Consider the following 16,118-nt stretch of genomic DNA (forward strand, 5'->3'; position numbering starts at 1 on the left):
TTCATTGGCTGCTTCAGAAAGACACGATTCCTAACAAAAGGTATAAAATTGGAGAAATATAGCTTGTTGACTACAACCTTTGGAAGAATCGTCTTCAATGGGCTGTTTAAAGGCCGTGATGTCGCTGAATGTGCAAAGAAACAGGACCACTTTCTCTTGTTCATTTCGAATGGGAGCAATCTTCACAAAAAACCAAACAGGCGTCCCTGAAAAGTATAAAAAGAACAACACATTTATTTAGCTGCATCATCATCATCATCATCATCATCATCATACTTCTCGAGAAGATGACACAGTGCATATATAAATATATATATATATATTGCATAGTGTGAACAAAAATGACTTTCAAAAGTTTTCCTTTAACACCTGCAAGTAGAGGAAGGTTACACCTGCGAGTGGAAACAGACAGAGCATCACATTTTTCTGGGGAAGCTTTCTCTGGTCTGGCTCGCAACCAATTAGTAGATTTCTACAGAGGTAGAAATGATCTGGGCTGCCTTTGAACTCAGCTGTATGTTACAGAGGCTCTGAATACATTTGCATGACAAGAGAGTGGAACTTCACATTTTTCTATTTCCTCACATATGGTGTCGCTACTTACTGTTCTTCTTGTACATCAGTATTTCAAACGAGTTCATCTCATAATTCTCGAACGTCAGTCGCACTTTTTCCGTTGTGTCCTTGTCCGTGAGCTCCCCGTACATGAAGCTGGAAAACACAAAGGGAAATAAGAATTTGAATGTTTAATAGACAGCGGTACATTGGATGAGCATGCTTGTTCTTGTTCTGCAGACTGCTGAGGAAGGCTCGAGTGTGTTAGTTACATGTTGTGCCAAGTATTTCCTCATTAGATTGTGGTATTTTGTTCTCATCTTCAGCTGCTTTGACACCTAAACTGTGCAGACTACTGCTAGTACTTAGAGACCACTAGAGAGGTGAATTGCAGAATCATACCGTATCAAATATAAAGTAAAAGTAGATTAAAACTCATTGAAATGTACTTTGAAAGCATAAAAAAGATAAATGCTGTGTAGTGTTTAATTGGCCAAACGCAAAGACCCTCTTGAAGACGGGTCAAGCAAGCATGAGCACATTTAACCACGCTGCAGACATTCATCTCACTTTGCTTGTTACTGCCACCCTCAGCAGCAGCCTGTTCCAGCAGGATCTAAATATAACTCAGAGTTTGTTATGAAATACAAAAGGAAGGCTAAATTTAATGAGACTACATTCTGACGCTGCAGAGACTTTTCAGACCAGTGCTTGATGTAATATCACTGATGAATGTCCTCTCTCTCTTTGAGCCGGGAGACATGTGACTTTCTTCAAAGAAAATACTTTAATGACTCTCTTGTCATGCGTAAAAAATTCCCACAGGTTTGTCTTTGTATGTTTGCAGGATCCAGTATAGAAAAAAAAACACATATACATAATTAAAGGGACACAGAACACTGTAAGAGACGTTCAGATGGAAATCTTTGATCAACACATCTACAGCAGAAGAGATGCAGATATTTGACTTAAACACTCTGGGGAAATGAGTATACATTTTACGTTTGAGTCATCTTCTAAAACATCAAACAGCTGCCCTCTGTGAATGTTTTATGGCCTCATAATCAGGCTCACAGAGATGTTTCCTTGACAGAAAATAGATCTGCTGGTCCAGCATGAAATGGATCAAATACTGTTGGAAAACAAAACAATGTGGAAGAACAATGCAAAAAAAAGGCAGAAAGACCAGATGAGTAACTAATTGGAAAATTTTACTACTTAAACTACTTCACAGTGGGGTTTCCTGATAGCTGACTGGTTTAAGCACAAACCAACAACATCCAGGGTTCAATATCAATTATAGGTCTTTGTTGCATATCTGTTGGGCCTATCTAATAAAAATGCCAACAATAAATAAAAAACTACTTATCAAGAACCAACTACCCCACTGTTTATTAAATTAAAGTCTCTAAAATTTAGAGACAAAATAAAATCATTTGGTCAAATTATTGGAAGTTTAAATTTTGACCTGATAGGTCAAAGGAACAAAATGACACAAGAGCAAGGCTACAATATATGTAGTGAAGTAAAGTATATAAAGGACGTCAACATATAAATGGGTAAATAAAATTAAACAAAATAAGTTTGCATTTCAGGGATCAATAAATCTATTTTCTTCTTAAGATTAGATTAATATCTCAAATCAATAATTGTGGCATAAATCATTTACAGATTAAGAACCTTTTAAGAAAACAGACAAAAGGCAAGATAAAAACAAACAAAATAACAAAATCTTGGTCAAAATATAACAAATAGAGATTTAGCTTGTTGTTTCAGTTTAACTGACATTGTTACATCATTTAGATTACTGTAAATATTGACAACATATTTTATTTATTCCTCAAATCTTCTTGTTTCTTTGTTGTTTAACCCTAACCCTAACCCTAACCCTAACCCTAACCCTCTTGAGGACTCTACTCTACTCTACTTCTACTACTACTATATTAATTACAATGTTATGCTTCCTATGAGAACTTAATGTTGACCGTACACTAATGACATGTTGTTTCTTCCTCAAATAAAGACAAATGTAACTAAGGGAGACTCAACGGGCAACTGTGACGGAGACAGTCGATTAACTAGGCTAGTTTTTCAATAGCCTTGCTAGCTTGTCTAGTTGTACTGTAACATGAGGGAAATTATTGTAATTCTTGAAATAAGGAATAAGTAATTCACTGAAATTTATGTTATCGTGTACACATAAAACTAGCATCATGAAAACTATGTGTAAACAAAAATATCAGCTCTCAAATACAGTCAGTTTAGGTTTGTCTTCCCTCATCTTGCAAACACGGAACTTCACTCCATCTAGCAAACTAAAAATAAATCTAAAACAAATCGCCTGTTCAATATTTGTATTGGCAAGTGTTCTGAAGCTTATGTTTGGGGACCCGAGGGTGTAAATCAGTAATAGCCGCAGTGTTGGCTGCAACAAACACCATCTCCCACAACAGATGAAATCTCCCACGGTCTTCAAATCTGGCAGCACCAACTGTTTCCATGTGATCCTATTAATATAGTGGTTACTGACAGGCACAGTCAACACCACACAAGGCTAGAAATGGTTTACTCGGATAGGAATACTTCTCAATTTTTATTCCTTTTACAGCATGTGAACAGTTTTGGAGAGAGTACCCCAGAGACACTGTGGTCTCACTGTTGCAGTCAGTGATGTGGAACCAGTTTCAGCTCTTACACCCCGATTTCATCACAGATTTGTGTCTTATTATCTGGTTTCTGGCTTTGTAAGAGAAAAAAAAAAAATCTACCGGACTGTCCTAAATTATGGGGATATCTTATTATTTTATTTGAATTCTCCTTCATCTCAACGTAGCAGAATATACTATGACTGTGACTTCCTCTGCTGAGATGAAGCTACTGAGGGGAACTGTAGTCGATCCAAGGACTCCAGGGTCCCCTCACAGTTAAGTCCAGTATATATAAAAACAAGCCCCTGGGGACTGCACAACAGAGCTCCTCATGGTGTCTTACAGCCCAGCAACGTTGGGGGAGAAACCTCAGTTTGACTCCTTGTATCTACACTTTTATCACTTAGGCCATTACTCACAGCTCATTACAGTATTGGAGGTTTGAAATGAAGATCTATAAATCGAAAGCGTGGTGGTTCCTCACAGCTCAGCTCTTTCTTCACCACAACAGGCTGATTCATTGATCACATTACTGCAGCTGCAGAGATGAATCTCACCATTTGATCGAAAAGTAATGCCTAACATGTTTTTTGTACTGATAATGCAATAACACCTCCTATAATCCTGCTAATTAATCAAGAATTGTGCAAAAGAATCTAAACTTAAGACATTGCTGATGGGCAATAGTGGTATGTAGTAAATACTGTATGTGCCAAGTCTCCACAGAAAGTACAAAATCAAAAACACGAGCACAAACACCTGCAAGGAGATGAAACCTGATTATATATATATATATACTTAAATAAGCCTCTTTACTTATCACCTTGAAAGAAAAACATTCCTCCTGGTGGTAGAAGGTGAAAATACAAATACACACAAATGCAATAGATGTAAAATTTAAAAAAAAAAAAAATGCTCCTACAGTAGTACAAAATAAACTTAATGTATTTTATTTCTAGAAAAGAGAGTATCAAGCTAAACCTGCTGACTGAAACTGAAAGCAAAACTGAAAAACTGGCACTGAGATTCACTTTACCAACTTTTCATTGCAGCAAAACAAAGAACTGATTGTAGTCTATCTTTCTATCTATCTATCTATCTATCTATCTATCTATCTATCTATTGTATAACATACATCATGTCAAAAGAAGTCCAAGATTTTGCCAAAATAATTATATATTGTTATATCTTAAAAACGTGTTTGTAACATGGTGCAGGACATCAAAAAAAGCTATAGTTGATATGTTCTCCATTTCATAATTAAGTGTTAAATCAGTAAATTTGATAAACCAAATATCTCTCCTCATCAGCATTTGAAGACTGAAATCCAAATTCATTTGTATTATTAAGACACAGATGTTCTCGCCTACCTGCAGGTGCTGCTTTTCTGCATCACCTCGGCCCTGTGGTACCCCGACAACTTGCAGAAACCGTCATTGCTGTAGACGATGGGCCAGTCCACGATCTGAGCATTTCCCAAGACAAAGTTTGTATCTGTTTGAAAGTACACGGGAAAGAAAAAGGGACGAATACTTGAGGGGTTACAGTATTTTTCTAAAAAAAAAAAAGAGCAAGTTATAGAAACATAAACTATGGTTTGGGTAGAGAAAAGGTTGAAGCAAACTGCATTTCATCTAAATCAAAGTCAAGGATTTGGGGGACTTGCAAAGGAAAAATCTTGCAAAGACAAAACAGTTATTCAAAAAAATGACAGGACACAATGTTAGGCCACAATATATTAGTTTTGAATCAATGTAAAGTGCTGCATACAAGAGTGTTTTTATAACTGAATTCTTAAGTGTCTGTCCTTTAACATTTGTTATTGTAGAGCAAGTATTGATGTTCAGAGAAACAGAAAAATGGCTCCTTCAATATTTTTGTTTGGGGACAAGATATTTCATCAATTCCTGACACAAATTTATAATGGAAGAGAGAAAACATTTAGGATTAGTGCTTCAGGAGTCATTTTAAATATCAGGTAGCAATCCATCACTTATTTAGTGACGATGATGGAGATTATTCCCTCACCATAGCTACAATATGTCCCTTCATGTTTGTTTCAAGTATTTTTGAAGCAAATTTCTTGTTTAAAAATGTGTCTTTGTCTCGCAATGTTTACCCAGTCATTAAAAAGATTGATTAAATGTTGCTTTAAGAGCTGCTAACACAATTAAATGATTTTCATTAGTGTCCATGATGGTCCATTACACACTCCACACAGGGCACGTACTCACTAAAACAAATGTCAGCCAAAGACAAACTCTGTTTTCCTGCAGTACGCCACTAATCCAAATACTAGTTGACGGTTAGCACAAGTGTTCCTAGTTCTGTACTAATTTTGGCACATGTACAGTATATTGCTTCACAACAATGTCTTATGTTGCTGTTTGTGTGTGTTGCTTATGTAGAGAATGTAGTAATAAGCCTAAATGCTGTTTCCGAGGTATCCCCAACCTATATTACTGGGTGAAAATATTCCTCATTTGCAAATGCAGCCGTCATTGATTTTTTAAATGTCATGGAAAACAGTGAGTACATAAATTCTCATATTTTACATATTCAAATGTTAGTGAGGCCTCCAAGCTAGACTTATTCATAATCAAAATGTTAATAAACGTAAATAGTAAGAGTTGCATGTGCGTGTTTAATGGCCTATTTTGCTTACGTCCTAATTTTTTAAACCTGTCAGCAATTTTATAATTAACACACTGTTGCTCAGTGTCATTACTTAAAGTCTAAATGGTCTTCATGTCATGTGACATGAAATTAAAGGATAGCTCCAATAATTTTCATTTTGCCTGCTGGCTTTTTGAACTATATAACATGCAATTGATAGGGATATGTAGAATTTGTGATGGAAAAATGCGCAAAATTTAACTATGGCTTAAATAAAATTACTACATTAATTATGTTTGTTTCAAATACTTGATAAAATCATTTTAAAGCTGGAACATAAATTAGGATTGTTGAGCTGATTATGATTATGATTTGAACATGAATACAGGCCATCAATTTTTGCCTTGTAAGAAATAAAATAAATGTCACATGTAATTGTCCCTTAATGATAATTATGCAAGACTTCATTGATAAATTAGACATGATTATTAATTTGCACATCTGCAAGTTGCATTTTACCATTTTACATCATAAAATGTTGGTTTAGCAGGTGACAACGGCAATCACAAAAGGAAAAAAAAAAAAAGAATAATTTAAGTTTTATTCTGCAGCTAGGATCAAAAACTATAATATTACAAACGTAGTGATGTTTATGGATTATCTTTGACATAGTAAAACAATGTGACACATAGCCATTAGCCACATAATTTGGGAAAATGCAAAAAGGAGGAGAAGATATAATAGTTTTCATTGGGAGAGGAGAAAAATACAGAATCTTAAAGCAAACTACCCTGACAGGCACACAGACTACAACAACGTGACGACACAGGGGTGAAGGAGCAGGAGAAGGAATTGAACACTTGGCATAAAACACATACAGTCATTTTCATACCACATATTAACACACACACACACACACACAAAAACTACATTCCTTTGATCACATCAAAATCAAACACATTGAAATGACAACTAAAAGCATGAAGACATTGACAGAATATGATGCTCGAGACGTTCCATGCCAACGTGTTATTTTACAATGATCAGATGAATGTTATTCTTGTGAGTAAAGAAGCACAAGTCCAAAGCTCTGTAAGTGTTATTAGCCCCGGATTTGTTAATTTACTGCTGTGTTGCAACAAATTTTCACCAACATTTTAAGAGATAAACATGTGTAGTGCGTAAGTGCTTTGTAAATTAACAGCATTTGGTATAGAACATTTAGTGGTACATTACAAAGAGAGGGAAACTGTAAAGAATACACGAGCAGCACGCCAAACTAAACTTTATTGTACCTGTCTGTCTATGTGACAGTGTCCAAACTGAAAATTTTGAAAAGAAAACAAGTGTTAAGAGATTACAGTGAGAAACATCTGTTCAATGTCAGACAAAAAAAGATGGGGCATGCCAACAAAAAGAGAGACATGTGGTTACAACACTGCTGTGAACTCAGCAATCCTCTGACCTGAATGGATGCTACACGCTAAAAACATGACCATTTGTTCAAAGAAATCTGTATAGCAACTATAGCTTTATTTATCAAGACCTCAGGCTGAAGGCTGAGCTTGTATTTAAAGCAGTTAGGCTGAAAGTTCACTGGTTTACGTCGCCAGACTAACAGCAAATTTGTACAGAAAATTATGACATTTAAAGCAGCTATAAACAATATTTTTTTATATTAACAATGTATCAAATAATGCCAGAAATTTAACAGCGATTCTGCAGCTCCCCTTAGCTTTACAAAGCTTTATACTGTAGCAAATTTCAGCTCAATGCTCAGCATTCAGCTGCATCTTTACTGTTTTGGTTCACTCTCAGCACTCTCATAGCGTCATTTTCAGAGAAAAAGCTCTAAAACTCCTCTGCACACTACCTGCTAAATACCAAACGACAAACAGACACAGTTAGCTGTAGACTAGCTGGTGAACATAGTGGAGCATTCAGCAGCTAAAGTGAATATTTCCCTCAGGAGTTGGTAGAGACCAAAAACAGAGCTAAAAGAGAGTGAATATTGAACTTACATTCACCAGATGGACAGAAACACGACATCAAATGAATGATGATGTTGCTCCATAACCGCTGGATGTGTAAAGAAACGACTGTTTGCTATCAAGTTCAACATATCAACTTAAAAGGTGATGATATGTCATTGTTCTGTTCACAGCTTTTTCTGCTGCCTCCAAATGGCCAAAAAACAGTGAATGCAGGTTTTAGAATTACAGAAACAGTACCTTTACTGTAGACTTATGCTCCTGCTTTAAACTTATGCTAATTAAAGCTGCATTAATGCATTTCTGGCCACTAGGGGGCAGATAAACTCTAAAACAGACAGCTTGACATTGCTGAAGTTTGTAGCATACAGTTGCTTTCATTTGCACATCCAGCAGACTTGAAGCAACATCAGTATTAATTTGGAGTTGTGTTTCTGTCCACCTGAGGAATGTAACCCCAATATTCACTCTACTTCTAGCTCTGTTTTTGGTCTCCACCAACTCCTGAGGGAAATATCTGGCTCTTTAGCTGCTAAATGCTCCACGCTAGCTTTGTCTGTCGACTGTCTGGTGTTGGTCAGATAGCATACAGTATGTTTATCAGAGTGTGTTTGCAAAAAACATCTGTGTACTGCCGCTGATGAGAGCAAAGACTGAGCTAAAACAGTAACTGCGTTGTAAAACCGAAATAATGAGCGAAATTAAGCTCAACAGCTCTGTGGAGCTGCAACGTTCAAAGTACTGGATACAACCTAATTTAGTCATTTGATACATATGAAAAATATTGATTAGTGTAGCTTTAAAGGACTGTTTCATTTAAGATGACAACTGGCTATAAACATTTTTCATGGCAGACATTTTGTCATGTGAGAAAAGCACAGGTGAGATTAACAACATTAATGATGGCTTCATTCAGTGTGTGAAATGCTCTGTGACAATCAGAGGGTCCATGTGGGTGGGTGGAATTACACTTGTCACATGTCACAGTGAATGTAGATTTATAGTGTGATTTATGTATTTTTTTCTAGGTTTATGCAATTTCAAAACATAGTAGGTCTCTGACACCCACTGAATCCAATTAGCTATTATAACACCACACAAATAATCCTTCTATATGATGTGGAAAAATGAGAAATGTTACTGAAAATCATCTCCCTGATAAAAGTGAGTCTAAGCACACTTTTGTTGTTCACTTAGTTCACTTTTAGTTTTTGGTTCGGAGTGATATAAGGACTGCATGTTTTGATTTTTTCCTCATAGGATAAGAAAGTGTATTTTGCATAAGGGCTAGTTTATGTTTTCAGGTTGTCATAAGTGTTACTTAACTACCTTTTTTGAGTATTAGCTACATTTCATGTTTTATTGTGCATTCTTGCTTACTGACTTACTTATATAGTATATTTAGTATATAGTTAGTATATAGTGCACTATATTTACTGTCCGCCATTTTGAGCGTCCAATTGAAAAATGTATCCACTATATATTTCCCTCAAAACAACGTAGCAAAAAATATCCGTATGTACACTACTTTCTGCTAACAATCCCATGATGCACACTAAGCTCCAACTTATTTTACTGAAAAACCGACATTTCAACTTGTCAATGCTGGTTTTATGGACGCAAACATTACAGTTGTGTGACTCTGCACCTTTCAGTGATGACACAAAATGATGATGACCGGTAAGTGTCTGAAAATGTCAATTTTCTACTGACTATTGAGTAAACTACTGAGTGTCTGGATAAGTGAACATGATTGATTTGGGACACACAAATGGCATGGATCCATCATTAATCTATAGTAGTTGCACCTGTGCATTTCCTGCTATGACAAGTAAACATGTCTGCTGAGAAAAAGATGGACAGCACAGCTTTAAAGAAAAACAAGTGTCAAGTGTCACTCTATATATTGAGAGAGTTAAGTTTAGGTGGTGCATTAAACATTTAAATCTGAAATAGAAACAAAAAAACACTCTAATCTTAAATCAAAATGTAGCACAAATATTCATATTAAACATTGAGTGATTGAGAGACCAAAGTTACATGAAAGGAATAGCTCACTGTTTGTGAACCTCCACCCACCACTGAGTCTCTCACAAGTCACTCCGCTGTTTCCACAGCGGCACCCTGCAGATTAGAGTCTCGGCTCTTTTGTTTTCTAGCTTAGGAGAGATTTACTGCTTGCTAATCCATGGACCGCCCAAGGTCATAAGAAAAACATATGCATGTGCTTTTTTTAATGGGTGCTTTTTCCTTTTTTTTAAAAAAAAAAAAATATATATATATATACACCTTAAAGATCCAGATATCACATCTGATGCGTTTACCTTTTCTGAACAAGTTGTTCCCTTCTGTCATAACACATCTTAAAGTAGATATGTGCAACAGGGGCAGACTGACATGAAACATACACAGATGCTCGTGTTATTTTAACACACTTCTCAGGACACTAACTATAACTAATGCATGCAATAAACTCCAAAATCTAACCCTAACCAAACCCTGTTGGAGAAAGAGATGATTATAGCTCAAGCTGAATTCAATTTCAGCTACACCAAACTAATTTTGTCCCTCATTAGTCGGTGTATAGTCCAGTTTTTTTTTCCCCCACAAATGTGGCTCATGACAGACACACACATCTCTGCTGGTTTTGTTTCACAGCTAGCTGTCCAGTGTCATAACTCTCCAGTCTGTCCTGTCACTTCCTATTGGATCTAATAATACAGAAAGAACCAAAGGATCAGTGACACCCGTGTCCAAAAATACTGCAAGTCTGCCATCAGAATTTAGAAGTTTTAGCTTCGGAGTGTGATTGTCTTCACATCTGGACCACATACTGTGCATAAACAGGCAAAAATTAAACCCATTTGTCTCAGTAACAGAACAAGATTATATTTTTTGTGACATATAAACAGATATGAAGAGAAGAAGAGAGAAGTTATTCGTTAGAGAAGGAGTTCATCACTACTGCTGACTCTGCCTAGTAAGATATTTAAAATGTTTTGGTAACAGAGGTCTGGTATGTGTGCTGCCAGTTTTGAAACTTTAAAAAAAAAAAAAAAAAAAAAAAAAAAAACAATTAAGGCCACAAGAAAGCTGAAAAGAATACAACCAATTAAATCCATTTCATCATAATACATCAAATCCCTCTCTGCTGGGATGCTTATTTGATTGGCCTGAATCAGAGTATTGTGCAAAGTTTTCACTGTTGTTATTTTGCACATAAATTAAAAATGCATTGCAGCAGTCTTAATCAGCCATAGCTTGAGGTTTAGTTGGACAAATACAACCTCCAATTCAAGACTTAATCACATCCTGTTGGTTTAATATCAGACATTAAATGTTCATCAAAGGCTAATGGCTTCACTACACCAAAAGCCTAATAGTTTAATTTCAAAACAGTCAGTCGCTTTAAGGGGAAACATGGTGAATAATAAAGGCATTAGTCTGTTTTCACAGTGGAGATCATCATTACTGATCCCTGAAACAATTATGCACCTTTAGTTAGTATATTTACACTGTACTTGCATCCATTCCAGACATTTCTGCTCCATGTAATTTTCCAATAACCACTTCCTTATGTAATCAGAAATAAATTGAATGATTTTGATATAACAGGCTGTCTTTTTCCTTCTCTATGATCTCCTACAGTTAACAGCAGCTTTGTCAGATTATGCAATCACTGTTACACTAATTGAAATAATTGAATTGAACGTTGATCATGAAACACTGCAGTAGTTTTTTTTCTTGCTACGCAGCTCAATGCAAACACTAACTTTTGAAGTCATTCAGTATTAAAGTGAAGGTCCAGCGACTAATCAGCCGTTTCATCTGTTCCAATTAGTTGATTGGCTTTACTAGACGGGGTGTAGAACAATTAATGAATCTTAATTGTTTCTTAGCTAATTTCCATTTCTTACATCTTAAAGCTCAGTGAGCAGAATAAATCCTCATCCTTACCGTTCGACCGTCTGACAATATTCTCCAAAAAAGTATTCTGAGGGGCCACAAGTCCCCTGCGACCCCCCGCCATCCTGCCTCTTCACTCAGTCGTCTGCAGGTGAATCTTTACTCCTCAATCTGCCGTTTGCCTTCATGGTCTCTCCGGCTCTGAGACGCTGCGTGGGTTTCTTGGAGAGGAGCTGACTGTCTGGTCTGGTCAGTGGTTTCACCTCCTCAGCCCGGTGCGGTGCGATGCGGTGCGGTGCGGTGCGGTGAGGTGCGTTGGCGCCTCTTTACGCACCTCATCATCTAGGAAGGGAAAACAACGGCTGGGCGCATCGCAGGAGGGGCCGAGACTCTGGTCCTGCATATGTATCAGAAGCAGGACCTGGAGCGCCATCTGCTGCACAAAACTATGTGTGCTCTGATAATTCAGCGTGATTCTTTCCCTCCTCAGCAAACTCCAGTGGTGAAAAGTTACTCAAGTGTCCTGAAATGTCATTTTCTGCTACTCCACGAGATTTATTTGACAGCTGTCACCAGTCACTTTACAAATTCAAATTCTACAAAATATATATATGATAAGCACATAAATTGCATACAATTTAACCAGCGGTTTCCAATCTTTATTTCATGTGTCTCCTTACATGTTACAGTCTCACCGAAGAGAGATTTCCCCTCTGAATTTCTCTGTAGTTTCATCTAAATAATTATTTGAAGCCCAGATAGGAGGTGCAGTTATAATATTTCACAAAAAAAAGCAAAGATCAGATTCAGATTTAATATAAATTTATGTAGCCAAACTTTTTTTTAAATTCTTTCATACTGAATTACTTCACTACATTTATTTGACAGCTGTAGTTACTTTTCAGATTTATAACACTCATGCATTGTTATAGATTTAACTACTGAGCAGTATATAAAGCATCATATATTATATGATAATATATAACAGTCTGACAGGTGCCAATATGCATAAATTAGTATTTCTGCTATTGATACTGTGATTATATTTTGCTGACAATATTTCTGTACTTAAGTAAATTTTAATATGTGGAACTTAAACTCATAATGGAGTCATTTTGACTAGCAAAATCTTAGTAGTCTCTCAAAAAGTTTATACTCACATTTAAGTACTTTAATTTATTTTTATATGTACCAAACTAGTCTATAACAATAACATTCAAAAGGTTTTCAAGGATAAAGATGACTTTCCTGCATTAATTGTACATTATCATGATAAAAATGGTATAATTATTGATACTGATATTCTGTTGTGAGCAGTAAGAGCTGACACTCAGCTGTGAAGAGACAAAAACTAAATGTTCAATAACAACGTCACCCAAACTAATCCTATAACCAACCTAAACTGAACGTTATAACACTCCATAATCTGAAACTTAACAGAAATCACAGATAACAACATTTTTCTCATAGAAGTTGAGTATCAGATTATTCAGATAAAGACTTTCTTCTCATGAGTTTTGCACATTTTAACAAACTCTAATATGTTTAATTTTATGGTAGATGAAGATTTGCTGGCTCACTAAGTATTACAGCTTGACTGTTCTAACAATGGTTTGGATAAAAAATTGAAATTGAATATTTTTTATTTCAGATGAAGATGTGGGAGGAAATAAATCAACTTGAAGGCTAAAATGACATCTTTTAAAACTCCTCATCTCATGTTGGAGGGGTTGTGGCTCAGTAGGGGGACCTTACTCACATATTTTGGGAATATGTGACACTCCTACAGTCTTGAGAAAATGTTCAAAAAGACATTACATTGATTTGGGGTATTAATTTGAATCCACCATTTTTATTTTAGGTATCCTACCAGAGAACATACTAGATAATAATTGAATTATTTATTAAGGAAAGCCACAAACTTCAAATATCATGAAGAGGATCAAAGCAGAGCTTCAACTAAAAAAAACATCTGGAAAGAGCAGACTATTCCAGATCTATACATATAAGAGTATTTTATCATTATTTATTTCTACTTCTCGACAAGATCATCTCTATTTTTGTGAGTTATTCTGTTATTTCCTGAGCTGATACGATAAAAATAGATTTTTTTAGAAACAGTGAACTGTGTTTAACAGCTAATTTCAGTTTGGAGTGTATAACCAAACTAAGAAATACAGTTAGGAAGGCTTCCTGCAGTCGGCCCAGGAGGATTTGGGTATGATGAATTTCATGGATTACTTTGGGTTTAGAGTCAGACTGTTAAAAGGAGTGTCCCAAAGGAGCAGTAGCCTAATACTGAGCCATGTGATTTTTCCCCTCCTTTGATTCCTGCAGTAGAATTGTCTCTTTGAAAAGGAGCCTTTCCCCAACTGTCGCATTAATCTTGTCCAATTATTTTGGACCCTGCAGTGCCCAAGTTACAACAGAGCTCCAATAATGCTTTGGTGACAGCATTTCCATCAAAATTAAACAAATAGACGGTACAAAAATAGTCCGGACAAATGTCATGAGAGGTTTTCTCACACCTGTGGTTTCTTTGAAGCCCAGAATACTGCTGGTTTTCTATCTTTCAGTTTGTTCATTGCATTCACTTGCTATTGCAGGTGTAAATCAGACTGGATGGCTACTATGGAAACCAGCAGGGCTCTATGTACTGAAGACCAGCACTGAGTATGTTTTTAGTAGGGATGTGCAGAAGGCCCGATATTTGTATTTGTATCTGTATTTGTTGAGGCAGCAAAATTATTTGTATTTGTATTCGAATAAAAGTGGAGACTTAAAAATCCTGTTTTTGTTTTTATTACGCTTTTAATTTTAGAAAATTAAAGTGCTTCAATAAGTGTTCATGAATAAACTACCTTACAAAGGAGGTCCCCACACCGGGTCTTAAACTGGACTCTCCCAGATCATAGACGACTGCACTGATTACTGAGCTAAAACTTTACTAGACAGACCTCTACCTATTTATACACCCATAACACAGAGACAGCACACTGTGTAACATGTAGGGGAGAACTTCAAAGGCGATTCTTGCTTTGCACTTTTCATTTATTGCCTATTTTTTACAACCTAACTTTGTGGAAAGGAGAAGGGGAACAACAGGTCATGGAGAGTCCCTTGGGAGCATTTCACATGCGTCAGTAGGTCAGCTTTATCTCTGGCGAACACCCTAAACTCCGAGAGTGATGTCCACATAAGAAAATGTGCTTCATGTAGCAGGTGGATGTGACTCCCCTCATTGAGACCTGCTGATAGACGTAACAGTGGAGCAGAGGAGAGAGACTGAGATAGAGATGTAATTGACCTGTGCGCTGGTATTTTACATGTTTTTTTTCTTCCCGAAAACAAATATTCATTAAAAAACCCACTATTTGTGCTTTGCCGAATAACATATTTGTATTTGGGCACACCCCTAGTTTTTAGGTGACCAAACGAACAGTGAAACATGTTTTTCTGGCTGTAATCATTCCTCCTGTTCATACTGACCATTAGAGGGTTTCCTCCAAACATGCTCACAATATAAGTGATGGGGGACAAAACCCACAGCGCTTTTTGAGTAAAAATGTATTTATAAGTTTATCTGAAGATAATATGAGACTTCAGCCATTTCAGTTAGTCAAATAAAGTGGACATATTTCACAGTTGGTCTCTTTAGTTCAAAATGTCCCTCGTTGTGTCTCAATGGACAGTCGTTTCTGCTCAGCTGCAGCAGAAGGATCGGAACCGTCCTATCACTGACATCGAAAGTGCATTATGAAGGGATCTTCTAATGATTACAGCTAGAAAAATGTGTAAATGGTCGTTTGGGCACTGGACTATTGTTTTAGAACTGGCTTAAAAATAACGGACCTATCCTTTAAATCATTCTTGGTAAATAAAAGACAAACCGGCACCGTGTTCATGGCTACATTTAAGGGCTGATGATCGCTGAATCTGTGTTTGCTTTGGGTTTCATGGTGTGCAAATCTTTGGTAATAACTTCCTAGAGCCTTAAAAGGTTATGAAACTCAGGTGTAGGAGAGTATGATAATGATCACCTGCTTCAAAATACGTAATCCGGCCCCACCTGTGTTATTATATCAGTGTTGGAAAGATAAAGGGTACGTAACAGCAAGGTCTGTTATAAATGAGGTCACTGATCATTATCTTGCATGTGACCAGATTGCTGACACAGAATGAGGTTTCATAAAAAGTCAGATGTCTATTACTAAGAGAGCCCCAAACTCTCTGTAATGTTGCGACTGACAACTTATAATAAGGTGTTATAATTTTAGCAAAGCCTATTGTTCCTGACAGAAACGTCACTAAAATACAGCAGATTTAACAGAATCTCAAGGCTCCCCACTGTGGAAAAACTGTTTAACTCTGTGACAATCCCTAATGAGAAGTGAGCACTTCC

General features: G+C 36.4%; 1 protein-coding gene across 2 annotated transcripts in view; it reads right to left on the reverse strand.

Moving 5' to 3' along the window:
• kcnh1a (potassium voltage-gated channel, subfamily H (eag-related), member 1a) overlaps nt 1-12,092 on the reverse strand; it is a 43,081-nt gene extending 30,989 nt beyond the window's left edge. For both annotated transcript variants that reach the window (XM_044373630.1, XM_044373629.1), the window contains exons 1-4: nt 11,768-12,092; nt 4,574-4,697; nt 605-711; nt 78-206 (exon numbers count right to left, since the gene is read on the reverse strand). In XM_044373630.1, coding sequence (XP_044229565.1) covers nt 78-206; nt 605-711; nt 4,574-4,697; nt 11,768-11,840 — 433 coding nt within the window. In that variant the 5' untranslated portion in view covers nt 11,841-12,092. The remainder of the gene's footprint in view (nt 1-77; nt 207-604; nt 712-4,573; nt 4,698-11,767) is intronic.
• Nucleotides 12,093-16,118: the final 4,026 nt, after the last annotated feature.

Source organism: Thunnus albacares, chromosome 14 (genome assembly GCF_914725855.1).
Source record: "Thunnus albacares chromosome 14, fThuAlb1.1, whole genome shotgun sequence".
Classification (NCBI taxonomy): Eukaryota; Metazoa; Chordata; class Actinopteri; order Scombriformes; family Scombridae; genus Thunnus; species Thunnus albacares.